Below are 16,181 nucleotides of genomic sequence, written 5' to 3' on the forward strand. Positions count from 1 at the left end.
ATCAACTCGTGTCCTCTGCTACTACCAACTGTTGCAATGATGCAATCAACAAAAGCCCCTTGTGCTGTCTGCCTGATCCTGTTTGTTCTGCCTGAACCTAATTTGCACTAGTGAGAATATGAATTGTATATTCACTATTAGTCATTTAAGTAATGAAGTACAAGTAAAGTGAAGCAGAATGATACGTGCTGGAAGGCCTCAGAACAGAAAACTCACAGACAGCGCAAACCTGTGTTTGTAACCTTTATTCAAAAAGTTGAGCAAACTGCATTCCAAAACATTCATACCCCACTGACAGTCAAAAAAACAAAAACCAAAAGGAGGGGGGAATTTGGAGTTATGAAGAGTGCAACTACCAGCGAGTGACTGATAACTGAGAATGCACACCTAGAGAGAAAGGTTTCATTGTTTAGGTCTTTCTCTTGTGTGGCTACATTGATATTAGAAGGAATCGAGCAAAAGGCAGAAGCTTTGCATTGCTGTCTTGTTATGCTTTGCTCATTAGGCAACATTTCTTAGTAAGTAATGTGCCAAAGTGAGGGGGGACAGGGAGTGGCTGAGAGAACCTGTAGTAATCTGAAGCAGTGAGAGACGAGACAGGAAAATCATATTGACATCAGCACTGAAGACAGGTGCTTGGCGAAGTTGCTTTTACTTGGATCTAAATCTGGATCAGATACGCAGGATATCTCAAAGAAGTTGTTGAAGAAACAAATAGAAGTACTGGTAAGTAAGGTATGTTTTTGGTGTTTGTTATTATGAGATGGGGATTTCTCATGTATACCCAAAAATACAAATCAAGGAACACGCTGCATTAAACAATTTTGTAAAACATTCTCCAGTATTTTAATCTTAATTTATATTTTATTTTTATGGATAGATTATATATATATATTTTTTTACAATTAATTTAATGTAATTATTGGACAATATTGAAATTTGAATTGAAATTTGAACAGAAATATTACATAATATTAAAAATCAAAATGCTTATTTTTTATATTACACTTTTCCTTTGATATCCCTCAAACAAGCCAGCACTGGCCCTTTAAGGGCCCCCAGCGGGCTGTCAGCGCAGGACCTCTCAGATTTTGCTCACAGGCAAAACGTTGGCCCCTTAGTGCGGGCTCTGCATGGGCAGACCTCGTTATAACTCTACAACAGGGGTGCCCCGACTCTGGTCCTGATCAAACACAACTGAACCAACTAATTAGGATCTGAAAGAGCACTTAATAATTACAGACAGGTTTGTTTAATCAGGGTTGGAACTGAAATCTGAAGATAGATCTCCAGGAACAGGAATACATCACTTTATATACTTTTCAGCTACTATTACTTGAGTCTTTGGGAAAAGCAGTTATAAAACATCTGTAATGGATGCAGTTACCACATAATAACTAATGTCTATATTGTCAAAAATGGACAGTAGTCAAAGGGATTTCAAATCAGTGGATTTATTAAATACAAAATAGAAAACATTAAATTTAGGTTAAAACAGCAACATATAGCCAAACTTTTAAAGACACATAAGTAAAAAAAAAAAACCAAGCAAAGCAATGTAAGATTGTAGGATTTTGTCGTTTGAAAGTCTCATATGTACATCAATATCCAAACACTGTCCATAGCTGAAGTTGGCTGATAGCAAATTAATAACCCAGCTCACAAAAAGCCAGGACATGTTTGCAGGGATGTATTTATTATACGTTTCACAATTCATTTAATGTTAGTATTGTATAATGTTACAATTTCTGTGTTAAATTAAAAGAAAGTATTACATAATATTAAAATCCAATCTTTTCTTCAAAGACCGGGTTTCTATTGTTGCCTTCACCTGCTGCTCTCAAAGCCCTATATATTGGGACTCATGGCAAGCTACATGTACTACCTGCTCCCAGCTGTGGGGGGCTACGCTCTCACTTCACTGTACTTCCTGAAGAACCCTCAGATTCTGCACAAGAAGAAGCAGACGGCCTTCTACTGCACCCACATCTCTCACAGGGGAGGTACAGTACCTGATTCGGAGTCAATAACCAGCTCATGCCAGTCACATTAAACCTAATCAATAGTAATGAAGCTGAAGAATAATACTAAATCCTAATTAAATCATCACAGCAAACGTCTTTTTGAATTAAAGAGGACCTATCACAATGCATTTAAAGTTACATAATCCTTCTGATTTACAGTTAGATTATTTTAAATGCATATTCCTGTAATCTGTTAATAAATATTGGGAAATCTTGTGACTACTCCATAAAACTGTCAGCGAACAGCATTAAATAATTGAGTGTTGTGACAGCATGTGTGAATGTTTTCCTCATGGGGTTTGTATGTAAAGCTAGTTAATATGTGCCTGAGTGAATGATTAACTCTTTGAGGATTTTTTGAGTCCTGACCTCCTGCTTTCTGTCCTCAGGCAGTGGTGAAAGGATTGAGAACACTATGGGGGCCTTTACACAGTGAGTCTCCGATCACTTCTGCTGATGTCTTTCAGACATTATCAGCTCCTTTTAAAGTTCCTAAAATAAAATCCACATTTATTCACTGGAAACATTAACCCTAATTGTTCTTGCAGCATTCATGAAAGTAGCGATGTCCAAAATGCCTTTTTTTTCTCTTTTCAGTGCTGCTGAAGTGGGGACAGAGATGCTGGAGTTGGACTGTCACTTAACTAAAGATCGTCATGTGGTTGTGTCACATGATGAGAACCTCCTGCGGCAGACTGGCCATGATGTCAACATTTCCTCCTTAAACCTGGAGGTCAGGGGTCAAAGTTAACTTTCTTTCTCCTGATACACTGTGCAGTTCTACCTGCTCTATTACCAACAATTCGCACTTTCCATGTCTACCTGCACAAAACAGATTTATTTATTTTTGAAATAATACTTCTATTCGGCATGAATGCATTACAGACTGTGAAAACAATGAATCATGGTTTCACATAAATAAAAAAAAGCTCATATCAGAGTGATTTCTGAAGGATCATGTGACACTGATGACTGCGGTAATGAAAAATTCAGCTCTGACATATTTAGAATAGTAATAACATCGAACGATTCTGGTCAAATGAATGCAGCCTTGGTGAACAAAAGAGACTTCTTTCAAAAACATTTAAAAGTCTTTTGAATGCCAATCTTTCTAAACCACAGGTTTTGGCTAATGATTATAATTTTTTTTTTAGGAGTTGCCACCTTATAAAGAAACACTCGAGGTGACCTTTAAGGCAGGTGTGTGGTTTTACCAGTAAAGTTGCAAACACATATTAACATATTTATTAATGCATAATCATTATACATGTTTTACTTCCCTTTGAACAGGCCACTTCAGCACTGGGTCAGATAGAAACATTGCATTATTAGAGGATGTTTTCCACAAATTTCCGCACATAGCTGTAAACATTGAAGTCAAAGAGAATAACAGCGTGCTGATTGAGAAGGCAAGAGAGTAATCATCATCTCCAATATATAATTTAAATCCTAAAAATGACCCCATAATATTTCTCCTAATTGTTTAACCATATTTACCTACATCAGTTTACTAAGCCTCCCTCTCTGGTTCTTATCTACAATAATGTTATATTTTATGAACTACCTTTTTCAGATTTCTGAACTTGTGAAGAAATACAACAGAGAAGCCACCTCAGTTTGGGCCTCTACTGAATCCACCATCATGGAAAATTGTCGCAAAACAGTGCGTGTGCATTTATGTCCTACTCTACCTGTTTTGTTCCAGTAATAAATCCCCTGCATACTTCCCTCTTTCTTACATCTTTAATTCTGTTTTTTTTTTTTTTTTGTCAATGGCAGAACTCCTCCATGCCCTACATGTTCACTGTAAAGCGGGCTTTAAAGATGCTCCTGCTCTACTACACCGGTCTCCTGCCATTTGTTCCCCTCGGGGAGAGTTTCTTGCAGTTCTACTTGCCACAAATCATAAACAGGTCTGTATACACCAAATATTTCCATACCATGTTGTGTGCATGTTTCTCACTCGGATGCATTTTCACAATCTCTTTCCTACAGAGGATATATTCCTGAAACGTGGATTCTGAGAAGCAGACTGGTCATCTTCTTAATAGAGAGGTAACTTATTTTAGTAGTAGTATTAGACTATCCTTTTAATTAAGGTTTCATGTTTTTTTGTGTTTTATTTTTCAGACTAACACTGAGAAAAGGGATGTTCAAGCACCTCAGGGATAGGGGTATTCAGGTGTGTGGCCATGCTATATCATGTGTTTGTGTTATTAAAGGAGAAGTTCACCCCAAAATTACATTTGCTGGCAATTTACTCACCCTCAGGTCATCCAAAATGTAGATTAGTTTGTTTTTCCATCAAAACAAATTTGGAGTAATTTAGCAGTACATCACTTTCTCACCAATGAAACCTCTGCAGTGAATAAGTGCTGTCAAAATGTTCAAACAGCTCATAAAAATAACAATAATCCACAAGCAATCCACACAAATCGAGTTTATCAATTAACATGTTGTGAAACAAAAATCTGTTAAACAAATCCAGCATTTAGGCATTTTAAACTTAGTACAAGCTGTTGCTTCAAATTTGAGTCTTCCACATCCATAATCTATTCATAATATTGCTTTCTCCGGTGAAAAAAAAATCATCTAAATAAGTTCTAAATCAGGAGATAAATAAGCAGACCGTTAACATGTGAAAACAGTTCTAAAAAAATATATGTCCATGGATTTTGATGTGAGAGGACAACAGGCAATGGATATTTTCACTGGAGAAGGCATTATTATGAATTATGGACTAAAACACTTTATTGACTGATTTGTTTCTTACAAACAGGCAACTTTTCAATTCATAAACCGTTAAATGGTGGACTGGAATTGTGTGGATTATTGTGATGTTTTTATTGCGTCTGATTTTGTATGAACTTCCTTTACGAAACATTGTATTGAGTGACTTGAATTTTTGGTGAGAAACTATAGTCTCAGGTTGTGTGTACCTACCTTCAAAATGATGAAAAAGAAATGTTCTTCCTCTCTCTTCCTCTCTTTAGATTCATCTCTTTGTGTGTAATGAGGAACAGGATATTAAGGCTGCGTTTGCTGCGGGAGCAACAGGAGTCATGACTGATTACCCCACCCTGTTATCCAACTATATTAGAAGGCACAAACAAGACACGTGATCAAACACAAATACACAATGTACTTCACTCATCTACTCAAACCGAAGACTATAGAATACCCTTATTATACATACTAACTTATATACTATGCCTTAAAGGGACTTACTTTAGTCAAACATGCACAGGCTCTACAAATGCTGTTAGCCTTTAAACATACAGCAAAGTTTTTATCAATGCCATTATTAGCTCATCAGAACTGGCATATTGTTTACATGAAACTTGGTTTATGGCATTCTTCATGGGGCATTTCATGAATATTAACACAAATAAAAAAATAAATGAAACTCATGTATTCTGCAAGTGGACTGCTTTCTTCGCTTCCTACATTATACTCCCACCATGTTCAGTGCATGTTTTGTTGTGGTTTTCAGTCAGTCAGTGTCAGTTTAGCGCCTCACTACCTATGTTTGCAATTAAACACTATCCAGCTTCTTTAAGAGGCCATGCAAAGTCCATCTGCTGTATTTAACAGGGGAGATCAGTAGACATCAAAGCCTGAATTTCCCTCTCCTTTTGAAAATCTTTGTTAGATACAAAAACACATACTACGGCGGCTTTCATTATATACTTAATTATTTTTAAATCATCTGCCTGATTTCATTTTAATATAGAGAACCAGAAGACGCGTCAAGCGCACGGGAAGAGCGCCTCTGATTGGCTGACCTATATTCCAGACGTCTCTGTCTGTATTCTGATTGGTCAGCTACTGTTTGTTGTGCGCCACATGACGTATAAGACACTTCCTCAGAAGATACAGTAAACAAATCCACGGACTATATTCGGTCGCGTCTTATTGAGCACAGCGACTTGCGTGAATTTAGGCATTCACGAGGCTTTTTGGTTGACATCACACGGTTTTGCGCATTAAAGAAGGTTGACGGGAGGGACACAAAGGAGGGAGCCGCAGGAAAAGCGCAGCGTGCCGCACGTTGGTTTGGTTGAGTGCACTCGATTGGTGAATGCTCAGGCTTCATGCCGTTGTATTGAGCAGGCTTCTCTTCTGGCGACAATACTGCGAGCAGCGTTTTGTCTCTAAGAAATCGTTCATATTAAGGTGAGTCCAGTTTCATTATAAGCATGTCAAATGGAGCGAGGATGCTAGAAGCAGTTCTAATGATAAACCGATGTAACGTTACTTATTGTTTAGAGCCCGTGCACTATGGTGAAATTGTTACTTTTATATGTCGAAACGTTTATTTAGGCGACTGGCATATACGCGCAACTAGTCGCGTTCGTTAGTTCTGTTATTCTAGCAGTGAAGAAGGAAATGAAAAATTCCGCGAATCGGTTCTTTCGAACAGTTCATTTAAAAAACGATTTGGCTGTTATTTTAAGCTGTGATGATAGCTTATAACCCTGGTCCCTAACATGCTGACATTTCGTTTGTAATTCATTCATTTGGCCTACATATAAATAATAAAAAAATTATATATATATATATATATATATATATATATATATATATATATATAAGTAAATTAGTAATTAAAAAAACCTAAGTATAATTTAATTTTACATTTTTAAATAATACTAAAAGTAATTTGCATGTCTTGGCCCGGGAAAGTTTGCCTGAGAGTTCTCTGTAGATAAAATGTAACATACAGTAAAGTAAACTACTTTCCAGTCAATTTTACTTACTATTCTGCTAATTACGTTCTCGGTTCTTTACGAATCAGTTTTACGTTGGTTCAAATGAATCGATGTAAGCACCCGACTCATATGAACTATTCGTATACGATTTTCCTACCTTTTATTGTTGTCCGTGCTGAAACGTTGTAGTTCATATGAACAGAAACTAAAATCGCGAGCGTGTCTGCGGAAATTAAGTAACTTTTCAAATATTTTATAACCCAGGATTATATTTAAACTGTATTTATTACATCATGCCATAGTTATTCATTACCTCTCACCACTATTTACTCTCGTGCCTGGCATGCCATATATGGGGCAACTACAGTGTGGGCAGTAAAGCAAAGTAGGTCATGGGGAAAGTGTCCTTTTTTTCTGAAATATATATTTGAAACAGGATGCAAGATTTGCAGCAATATTAAAATTCTTTCCAAAGGCCCAGATTAAAAAATTGCAGTAAATGTTACGTCAAGCATGCATCAAATCTTAAAGCATTTAGTCTGCTTTGAAAATCACAGTGTTGTTGGCTGATGATGTCAATGCCACAATTTCTAACTAGCTAGGAGCTAATTGGCTGTCAAAGCTGCTTTGTAGCCTTTCCTTTAAGTTTTCATGGTCCTATTTAGACATGAGAAGGGACAGCACAATTTCTTATCCTTGCAGATATGATCTGACACTGTTTTTGTGTGTCTTCAAAGACATGGTGAAACAGACCAAGGCCAAAACGTTCCAGGCCTATCTGGACTCCTGTCACCGCCGCTACAGCTGCGTCCACTGCCGTGCACACCTGGCCAACCATGATGACCTAATTTCTAAGGTGAGTTAAATATTTGTGAATTGTGATGCTGTTTGCATTAAAGACTGACTTGTCTGTCTATTTTCAGTCGTTTCAAGGCAGTCAGGGCCGTGCCTACCTGTTCAACTCTGTGTGAGTATCACTTCTGGAAAAGATCTCAGAGCTTGAATCACATTGTGATGGAAGAAATAGTTGGTTTAACTGTCGTTTTGTGATTTCAGAGTCAATGTGGGTTGTGGTCCAGCAGAAGAAAGGCTGCTGCTGACTGGTCTTCATGCTGTGGCTGATATTTACTGTGAGAGTTGCCACACCACGCTGGGCTGGAAATATGTAAGCATGCTTTGTTTTAATAAAAAATGTAGCAGGACACACTTTTTTTTTTTTTACCAAAAAACCTGCAGTCTGATAACAATTTCTTCATTTTTTCCCTTCCTCTACAGGAGCAGGCATTTGAGTTAAGTCAAAAGTATAAGGAGGGGAAATTTATTATTGAATTATCTCACATGATTAAGGATAATGGCTGGAACTGAAGCCTTCAGCCTTTGCTTTAACTTTCTGTCACCGCTTGCAGCTTCTCCAAGAACATCATGAGATATGCTTTCTTTTATATTTATCCTTCTATGATCTACATTTACCATTGTGAGCACCTTTTCCCACACTTGTATCCCAATGCACCAGTTTTTCAGAGGGGTGGGGTGAATCTCGGGTGATAGGTTTGTGTCTTTATATGTATTTGGAGGTATGCTTGAAAGAAATTTCAAACTGCTGAAATTATCAACCACTTAAATCCAGTTTCAAAGAATTCTTGATTTTTGTTGAGATTTTGACAGAAGCCCTCAAATTCTCCAAATTAAGTGCAATTGATGAGGTTTGGACAAAGTATGATCAATATGCCAAGATCCAATGCCTTTTTATTCAATTTATTTTTTACTTTTAAAGAACGAGGTATTTGTGAATGAGGTAGTGCATGTGAAGTTACTTCACTCTGTGTGTGTGTGTGTGTGTGTGTATGTGTGTGTGTGGGGCTTAGAGTGGATCATGTGCAATATGTGTGTATGTGAGAAAGTTTGTTTAAAGGATGATTTATGCCTCCAAATTCAGTCATTTTGGTTGAATTCATCTTTTACTTTACCAAGTCACTGAGGTATCCCAACATATGAACATCTGCTCGTAAGTGTGAGCTAACGTTAGGCTTGTTGCTGTAGAGATGTCCACAGTTGACTGACATTCTTAAGAAACTTCAGTTGCAACTTATAAGGTGTAATTGGGTTATAAATTTTTTTTATGTTTTTGTTGTTTCTTGCATTATGTCTATGAAAAATGTTCTAAGTATAGTCTAACATTGAGCAGCATGTACAGACGCATCGATCTGATCATGTTAGAGCAGACATGCCATTTAAATGTGTTTGATTGTGTGGCAAAATACTTCTTTGAATGCTAAATCATTAATGTGTATTGCATTAACCTGAATTCTTTACATTAAAGTATGGGGTAAATGAAAACTACTGTTAAGGTTTTTGTGTGTGTGTGTGTGTGTGTGTGTGTGTGTGTGCGCTCTTGTTTTTGTGACCTATCAGGCCACAACTCTGTATAATGATATGGGTATGACACGGGTATTACAAGGAGAGGGTGACTTATGAGGACATAACCCATTTCCTCATTTTTTAAAACGCTTATAAATCATACAGAATGAGTTTTTTTGAGAAAGTAAAAATGCACAAAGTTTCCTGAGAGGGTTAGAGTTAGGTGTAGGGTCATAGAATATACAGTTTGTACAGTATAAAAACCATTACACCTATGGGATGCCCCACTTTTCACAAAAACAAGCGCGTGTATGTGTATATATATATATATATATATATATATATATATATATATATAGAGAAATTTGGTTAGGAATTTTTGTACTAACTTTGTGTATTCTAATTTTCTTTAATGTTAATTATACCTAGTACACTGTACAATACTGGACAAGTATAGTCAAAGAAAATTTACATATCTCATTCTCTCTCTCTCTCTCTCTCTCTCTCTCTTTCTCTTTCTCTCTCTCTCTCTATATATATGCATTATATATATATATATTAATAATATTTTTTTTTAGATATAATGGAATCGTTAAAGATTCAAATAAATGAACGGTGCATTTTACGAGTGCAAAAGGTGTAACTCCGAAATGATTAATCATTAATGGTTATATAATGACGACGTTGTTTATAAATAAACTAGGCGGAAACGATAAGCAGCTTTTATGCCATGATCATCAGAACCACCTCGAGTGAAACGCGATAATAAAGACTACAACTCCCACAACTCTTTGCGCACATCGGTGACGTGGCCAGCGTTACCCAAGTAGACCGGGGCGATTTGAACTTCATTTCGGATGTATCTTATTTTCTATTTCATTTCAAACTATTTTACCAGTGGATTTTACTTTGTATGTAATAAAACCTAAACTACTTTATTACAGACCGTAATTTCACATAACGATGTCCGGGAAAATCAAAAGCAGGAGTGCAGCTAATGCCGACTCGGTCTCGGGCAGCGTGTCCTGCGGCGAGCGCATCTTACGGGACTGCCACCAGATGTACATCGACCCGGAGAGCGGTAAGAAACCGTTCATTTTAGAAACGACTAAGTCACATTTTCATTGATTTAACGTTACTTGGTGTATTATGGCATCAGATCGGATCTCTAGGTGTGGATAGGAGGTGCTAACAGTAGCCGTTGAGCTAAAACGCCGGTTGGAATGTGAAGTATGCGCTTCAGAAGGCGAAAGGCATTTCACCTGTTTGCTTCCAAAACTTTGCGAGCATTACTTTAGTTTAATTCTTTACAGTGTACACCAAGCAACACGAAATACAAGTTAAGTAAAATAAGTTATTTTAATGCATCGAGTTTAAATTGTATAACGATTTCTTCAGCCGTGACCTTAACCTCCTGAAACCCGAGAGATTGCCTGTTGTGCATTTTATAATTTTTCTTGCTATTTGGGATATGTAGGACCTAATAAGTATAATACCTAAAATTTGTTTTTGTACAGGAAGTAGTTTTCCCAGAAAAAAGATGTCCTCATGTGAGGACAGTGGGTCTATCATGATGTGAAATGCTGCAAAGCAGTTTCATTCACTTTGCAAGCACAGATGCACATTGCATGTCATGCATCGCACACAGGATTTCCCAGTGCAGCCTTGTGCTCTGCATTCATGCATTTCATTTATAAAGTTATGTTATGTCCTCGGCAGAGGACATCGGGACTCAATTTCTAAAAAAAAAATGAAAAGACATGAATGAAAATGCATAGGCAAAAACAATAGATTTTTTTAAATCACCAATAAATTTTTAATGTTCAAGATTTTTTTTTTTTTTTTTTACCAAACTTTGTATAAAGATGATTCTCAACTATGGTATAACAGAATAATTCAGTATAACATTTTTCTTTCTGCAAAATGTGTGTAAAATTACCATTAATGGGTTTTCTAATTATATACAATGTATCTATAAACTAAATCTAATTTGCATATAAATGTGTTTTTGGGGCAACATGTAATGAAAAAATAAGTGTAATAATGTGAGTAATAATTGTCAAGATTTTCATAATAATATATAATATTTCATAGAATATTGAAATATAATTTCTTTCTCTATTCATTTGTTATGTCTCCAAAAATGCGTCATAAGCATGCGTTTAGTCCCGGTGTCCTCATCTGAGGACATGTATGAAATCAATGTCCTGTTTAGTAACAGAAAGTCATATTTTGATTTGAAACCCCATAACATATTTCTGAGATGTTGATTTATGACACAGAATTTAAAAATTAGACAGATTTAAATGATAACTACAATATATTATAGAAATATTATCATATTTCTATAAGAGTGTCACTAAATTAATTTCAGACATTTTGATGACCAAGGAGAGGGAGTGGTCATGTGAAACATCCAATCATTTGGTATCTCTGAAAAGCCCTGAATGTGCTCTGTACAGGACATCCAGATCTAAAACTGTGGCATGAACAGACTCAGAGAAATTCACAAAAATATAATGTCCTCATATGAGGCCACAGGGTCTCAAGAGGTTAAAGGATAGGACACACAAAAATTATGTTCTGTCACTGAACCTGAAACTACTCACACCATGACACTCTCTTTCCATTTTTTTTTTTTTTGTCTAACTGTCCCGTAGGACTAATAACAATCGCTCAGACTGTTGGGGTGACCCTGCTGCCTCCCCGAAAGAAGATCACTGTGATGTTGATGGGGAACCACTCAGCTGGAAAGAGCAGCTTTATCAATTGGTAGGCTAATGTACAGACATGAAAACGGGCATTTCAAGCGAGCACAGATTGCTTAGACTGAGAATGTGAGAACAATTAGAGCTCAAGCAGTTTATTTCTTTTGCAGGTATGTGGAGGAGCATATCCAAAGAACAGGGGTGGCTATAGAGACACAGGGCTTCAGCTTTGTTACAAGTGGACGAAAGAGGGAATCGCTCACGGTAATTATGACCCCATACATGTCACATTAAAGTTTTGTGTCACATGGTTTGCATATGAAAATTAGCTTTATTGGTAAAATCGTCTTCCACTTCTTATTTTATGACAACTGTTGACTTGGTTTTAGGGAAATGCAACGCTCCATCTCTACCCCCATTTCAAACCACTGCAGGACTTTAAAGGTTTGTTGATGAATTGCACTAAAAAATAGCTACAAGCTTATTGAAGCGGTGTCTAAAGTCTAACATCTGTCGTTTTCAGGGCTGTCAGAATACCTCGGCACTGAGATTTGTACTTCACGTCAGAAACGGTTCAGCTTGGTGACCTTTGTTGACACTCCTGGTCTGGTGGATGGGGATATGAAGTACCCCTTTGACGTGGACCAAGCTATTCTGTGGCTCGGTGTGTGTTTCTTGTGAAGTTATTTGTATGTTCCGGAGTTTGCATTGTTGTAATGTTGATTTTTATTTTAAATGTACTATTATAAATGTCTGTTTGTGATCCTAATAAGTGTTTCTGTATTCTTGTTCTGCCCGTCTACATCAGGTGAGCTGTGTGATCTGATCCTGGTCTTCTTTGACCCAATGGGACAGGCTTTATGCAAGCGCACACTCAACATTGTAGAGAAACTGAATGAGAAGCAAGGGGACCGTCTCCGTTTTTATCTCAGTAAAGCTGATGAGGCTGGTGGAGAGTCTGATCGACAAGTAAGATCCACTTATACACACTTGTGTCCACAGTTATACATCTTATTTTGATGTTTGAAAAACTAAAAAAAAAAAAAAAAGGTTACATATTACTTTTCTATTTAAAAATGTTAGAATATTAAATATCAGTCTCTTTAAAAATGAATGTATTCCTGTGAATTTGAGCTGTATTATTGTGGAATAAATATATATAATTTTTATTTTTTTAAGAAATATTTTTTTTTTATATTTGTAACACTCTACACTCCCAGTTTTGATCAATTTGTGTCATTGCCTAAGTATTAATTTAAGCAATAAAGTATTCGACTGACTGACTGACTGACAAGCATTTTAACAGTAGGGTGGGTGGGTGGATGGATGTTTCAAGGGACTGTAAAGAACAAGATTGTCTTTGTTTGACTGTTTAATAACAACATGTCAAATTGCTTTGTTTTTGGTGATTTCAGAGAGTTATGATGCAGATTGTGCAGGAGCTTTGCAAGCGTCCAGGACTCAACAAGTGTGGCTTCGACATGCCCACCATCTATGTTCCCAACCCTAATAAGGTGCAACCACAATTTTTCAGTTCCTCATTGTAAATGTGACAACAGCTCACTTCATAAGTAAAGAATACTGAAGTATCTTTCCTCACTGTCTCCACCGTCAGCCCAGTCGATGTGTCAATCAGATTGAAGAGGTGTGTCGAACTATAGAGAAGACCATTAACCAGACTGTGCAGAACACACTGAACTCGCTGGAGAAGGACTGTAACCTCATCACTGAGGCCATCACCGAGACACTTGATAATGACAGGTAACTACATCCTTATACTCTATTCATACATGCTGTAAAGGCAAACACCATTGTTTATTAGATTGTAATGTCTAATATTACAGTTGCCACTGTGTGTTAAACTCTCTATAGGCAGTGCAATATAGAGAACCGTCGATCACGTTTCAAGGGCTGTTTGTTGGGCATGCTGGGTTTCACTGTGCCCCTGCTGCTCCTCGTCACCCTGGTGCTCGGCAGCCTCTCCAAAGATTTGCTGGTGCTATTGCTCGGTGATAGTGGCATAGAGGCACTCACACTATATGTGGTATGTATGTATATGCATTTGTGTGTGTGTGTGGGAATCACTGTAGATACTGATGCACGTGTTGGTCTGTGTGTTCAGGTTCCTGTTGTGAAGGCGTTTGAATCCTTGTCAGGCGAGGTGCAGCTGTATAGTTGTGCTGGACTGGTGCTGTTGTCCTTCGTCTTTATCCTCCTCGCTCGCTTTTCTTTCAGGTGAAAAAACGGATTATAAACTTTACGTGTTTATTAGTTGTTTCTTTATTAGTCCAGAAATTAACATTTGAATTTACTCCGCGTCATTCTAAAGCTTGCCTTTTTTCTGCTGAGAACTAAGAGATATTTATTATAATGTTTACACTCATGGTCCAAAAATGACAAAAACACTGTTTATTATTTTAGACTTGCAGTAGAGGGAAAGATTAGTTAGTAATCATGCGGGGGGTATTAAGCTATATTTATTTGATGGATTTACTTATTTCCTGCAGCAGAGGGGAAGAATTTTTTTTTTAATTTCCCCATAAATATTTAATTAATCACCTACAGCAGAAAGGGAGGTTAGTGAATATTTTTTGCACAAGTTTAATGAACCTTTTTATTTGTTTGTTTGTAGGAGAAGATTAGTGATGAATTTATGTCTCTTTATGCCATATACTTTCATTGTGCGGGAAAGACCTCATCTCTTTTTTTTTTTTTTCCTCTCCATATTTCCACTTTTAGGACCAAACCAACACTCTCTGGGAAACAAAAGAGACAGCTTCAACAAAAACTGGAGTATGTCCAGGAGGTAGTGAAGACCAAAAAGGTATAGTGTGCATTTGTGTTGTTGACGAATCTAAAGACCGCTACAGTGAGGATGGACATCAGCTAATGACTCTCTTGTATGTTTGTGCAGAAAAACCTCTATGAGGAGTACCTTCGTCAGAGTGTGGGTGATCAGGACATGAACTGAGAGGGAATATAGACTTCAAATATCTGGATAGGATGAATACAGCACCCAGAAGGACCAGTAAACTCTATCTCATCATTCCTGTAATGTAAAGGACACAGAGAAACTATTTAATTGTCACTTAGTAACACAATACTGCTTCTGTAAGCTGTATTTCAGCACTAAACAATGATGGAGCTGTGGACCAATACTGTGTTTGTTTGTTTTATTATTTTTTTTATTTTTAGTCTCAGTGCAGTATAACAATTGTATTGTAAATGTCAATTGAAGGGACACATGATGAGATTTGATTAATGCTCTGAAATATCCTATTGTTGGGCGATAGCAGATATTAAACCATCCACCTTTTCCCTGCTGTGTACCCCGAAATACTCTGTATTGTATGGTAAATTACCAGAATCACTGAGGAATAAGTAACCCTTCATTTGACATTAGATTCTAATGACTTCTGGTGTCTATTTACATAATGGGTCAGTTTTAATAGAAATATTGAAGCTGGCTTTTGTATACCACTGTTACATTTTTATGTCAAGTTATTGCTGTTATGATAATAAACGTATGTGTGTATAGCTTCATTGCTATTCAGAAACTGGCAAAGCAATGACTCGAAAGATTGCTTACTAGGCTGAAGTTATCCAAATCCTCTTTAGATCTGTTACATTCCATGTGTGTTCTGAATGTAAAAATCATAGAGTCTTCGTTGTTCTTTAGGTTGTATCAATTTAGACTTTAAATCAGATTAATTTTTTATCTTTGTTGAAAACAAAACCATGTGTCCATGATTGTCCTAGGCCCAGATTTGAGTAGAATTCTGCAGTTAGACCTTTACTTCTAAATAGACCACTTGATGATATGCTGCTCCGATTCTTTTGCTCTGAATCAAACCGATTACAACAAATCCTTGTTCATTTATCAGAACTGACCACAAAGGTTACTAAAAATTGCATGCAAATTCACTGGTCAAAAACAGTGGGAACCATTTTTCCTGCATCAGACAAGTTTCTAGTTTTTTATATTGACATCAATATCATTGTCAAACATAATTTCTACAGAGATCGTAAAATATTCTATATGAAAAATACACTTGAAAAAGCGATTTGAACACTATTACATTGTTTTTAAAGTAAAGGGAAATGGATGTCATGGCAATTATATATCCTGCATTTTGCAACCTACAGTCCGTAATCGACAACCTGTGCTGTCTATACAAGTGTTTTATTTAGCTTTTTATTTTATTTGACATTCAAATGCACAATTAACCAAACGTTTAGGAAAATATTCAAACCCATCTCCAAATGTTTTGCATACATTTTCCAACGAAGACCGCATGGGATCGGCTATGTTTCAAATCCTAGTAAGCTGGCTAGCTGGACAGCATCACGGGCGTGTTCTCAGTCAGCTGATGGCGCGT

The 16,181-nt window shown here is 36.8% G+C and overlaps 3 protein-coding genes across 4 annotated transcripts; all 3 read left to right on the forward strand.

Moving 5' to 3' along the window:
• Positions 1–329: 329 nt before the first annotated feature.
• On the forward strand, positions 330–5,438 carry LOC113047442 (lysophospholipase D GDPD1-like). Of its 2 annotated transcripts, none has more exons than XM_026208822.1 (11): positions 330–735; positions 1,807–2,003; positions 2,414–2,456; positions 2,622–2,757; positions 3,179–3,224; positions 3,315–3,433; positions 3,598–3,687; positions 3,804–3,937; positions 4,020–4,079; positions 4,155–4,206; positions 5,018–5,438. In XM_026208822.1, exons 2-11 carry the CDS (start codon positions 1,865–1,867, stop codon positions 5,144–5,146), a joined length of 948 nt encoding a protein of 315 aa, XP_026064607.1. In that variant the 5' UTR covers positions 330–735; positions 1,807–1,864; the 3' UTR covers positions 5,147–5,438. The 2 variants fall into 2 exon arrangements, with proteins under 2 accessions (XP_026064607.1, XP_026064600.1); XM_026208815.1 differs by having other exon boundaries at positions 331–726.
• Positions 5,439–5,867: 429 nt separating this feature from the next.
• Positions 5,868–9,076, forward strand: LOC113047544 (protein yippee-like 3). Its single transcript, XM_026208917.1, has 5 exons — positions 5,868–6,200; positions 7,474–7,592; positions 7,660–7,703; positions 7,793–7,901; positions 8,012–9,076. Exons 2-5 carry the CDS (start codon positions 7,476–7,478, stop codon positions 8,099–8,101), a joined length of 360 nt encoding a protein of 119 aa, XP_026064702.1. The 5' UTR covers positions 5,868–6,200; positions 7,474–7,475; the 3' UTR covers positions 8,102–9,076.
• A 645-nt stretch (positions 9,077–9,721) lies between these two features.
• Positions 9,722–15,367, forward strand: LOC113047345 (uncharacterized). Its single transcript, XM_026208706.1, has 13 exons — positions 9,722–9,953; positions 10,039–10,175; positions 11,755–11,866; positions 11,973–12,066; positions 12,192–12,246; positions 12,326–12,466; positions 12,611–12,771; positions 13,218–13,316; positions 13,418–13,563; positions 13,675–13,846; positions 13,925–14,037; positions 14,542–14,626; positions 14,717–15,367. The coding sequence occupies exons 2-13, from the start codon at positions 10,058–10,060 to the stop codon at positions 14,771–14,773; spliced, it is 1,353 nt and encodes a 450-aa protein (XP_026064491.1). The 5' UTR covers positions 9,722–9,953; positions 10,039–10,057; the 3' UTR covers positions 14,774–15,367.
• Positions 15,368–16,181: the final 814 nt, after the last annotated feature.

This window comes from Carassius auratus, chromosome 3 (assembly GCF_003368295.1).
Source record: "Carassius auratus strain Wakin chromosome 3, ASM336829v1, whole genome shotgun sequence".
Classification (NCBI taxonomy): domain Eukaryota; kingdom Metazoa; phylum Chordata; class Actinopteri; order Cypriniformes; family Cyprinidae; genus Carassius; species Carassius auratus.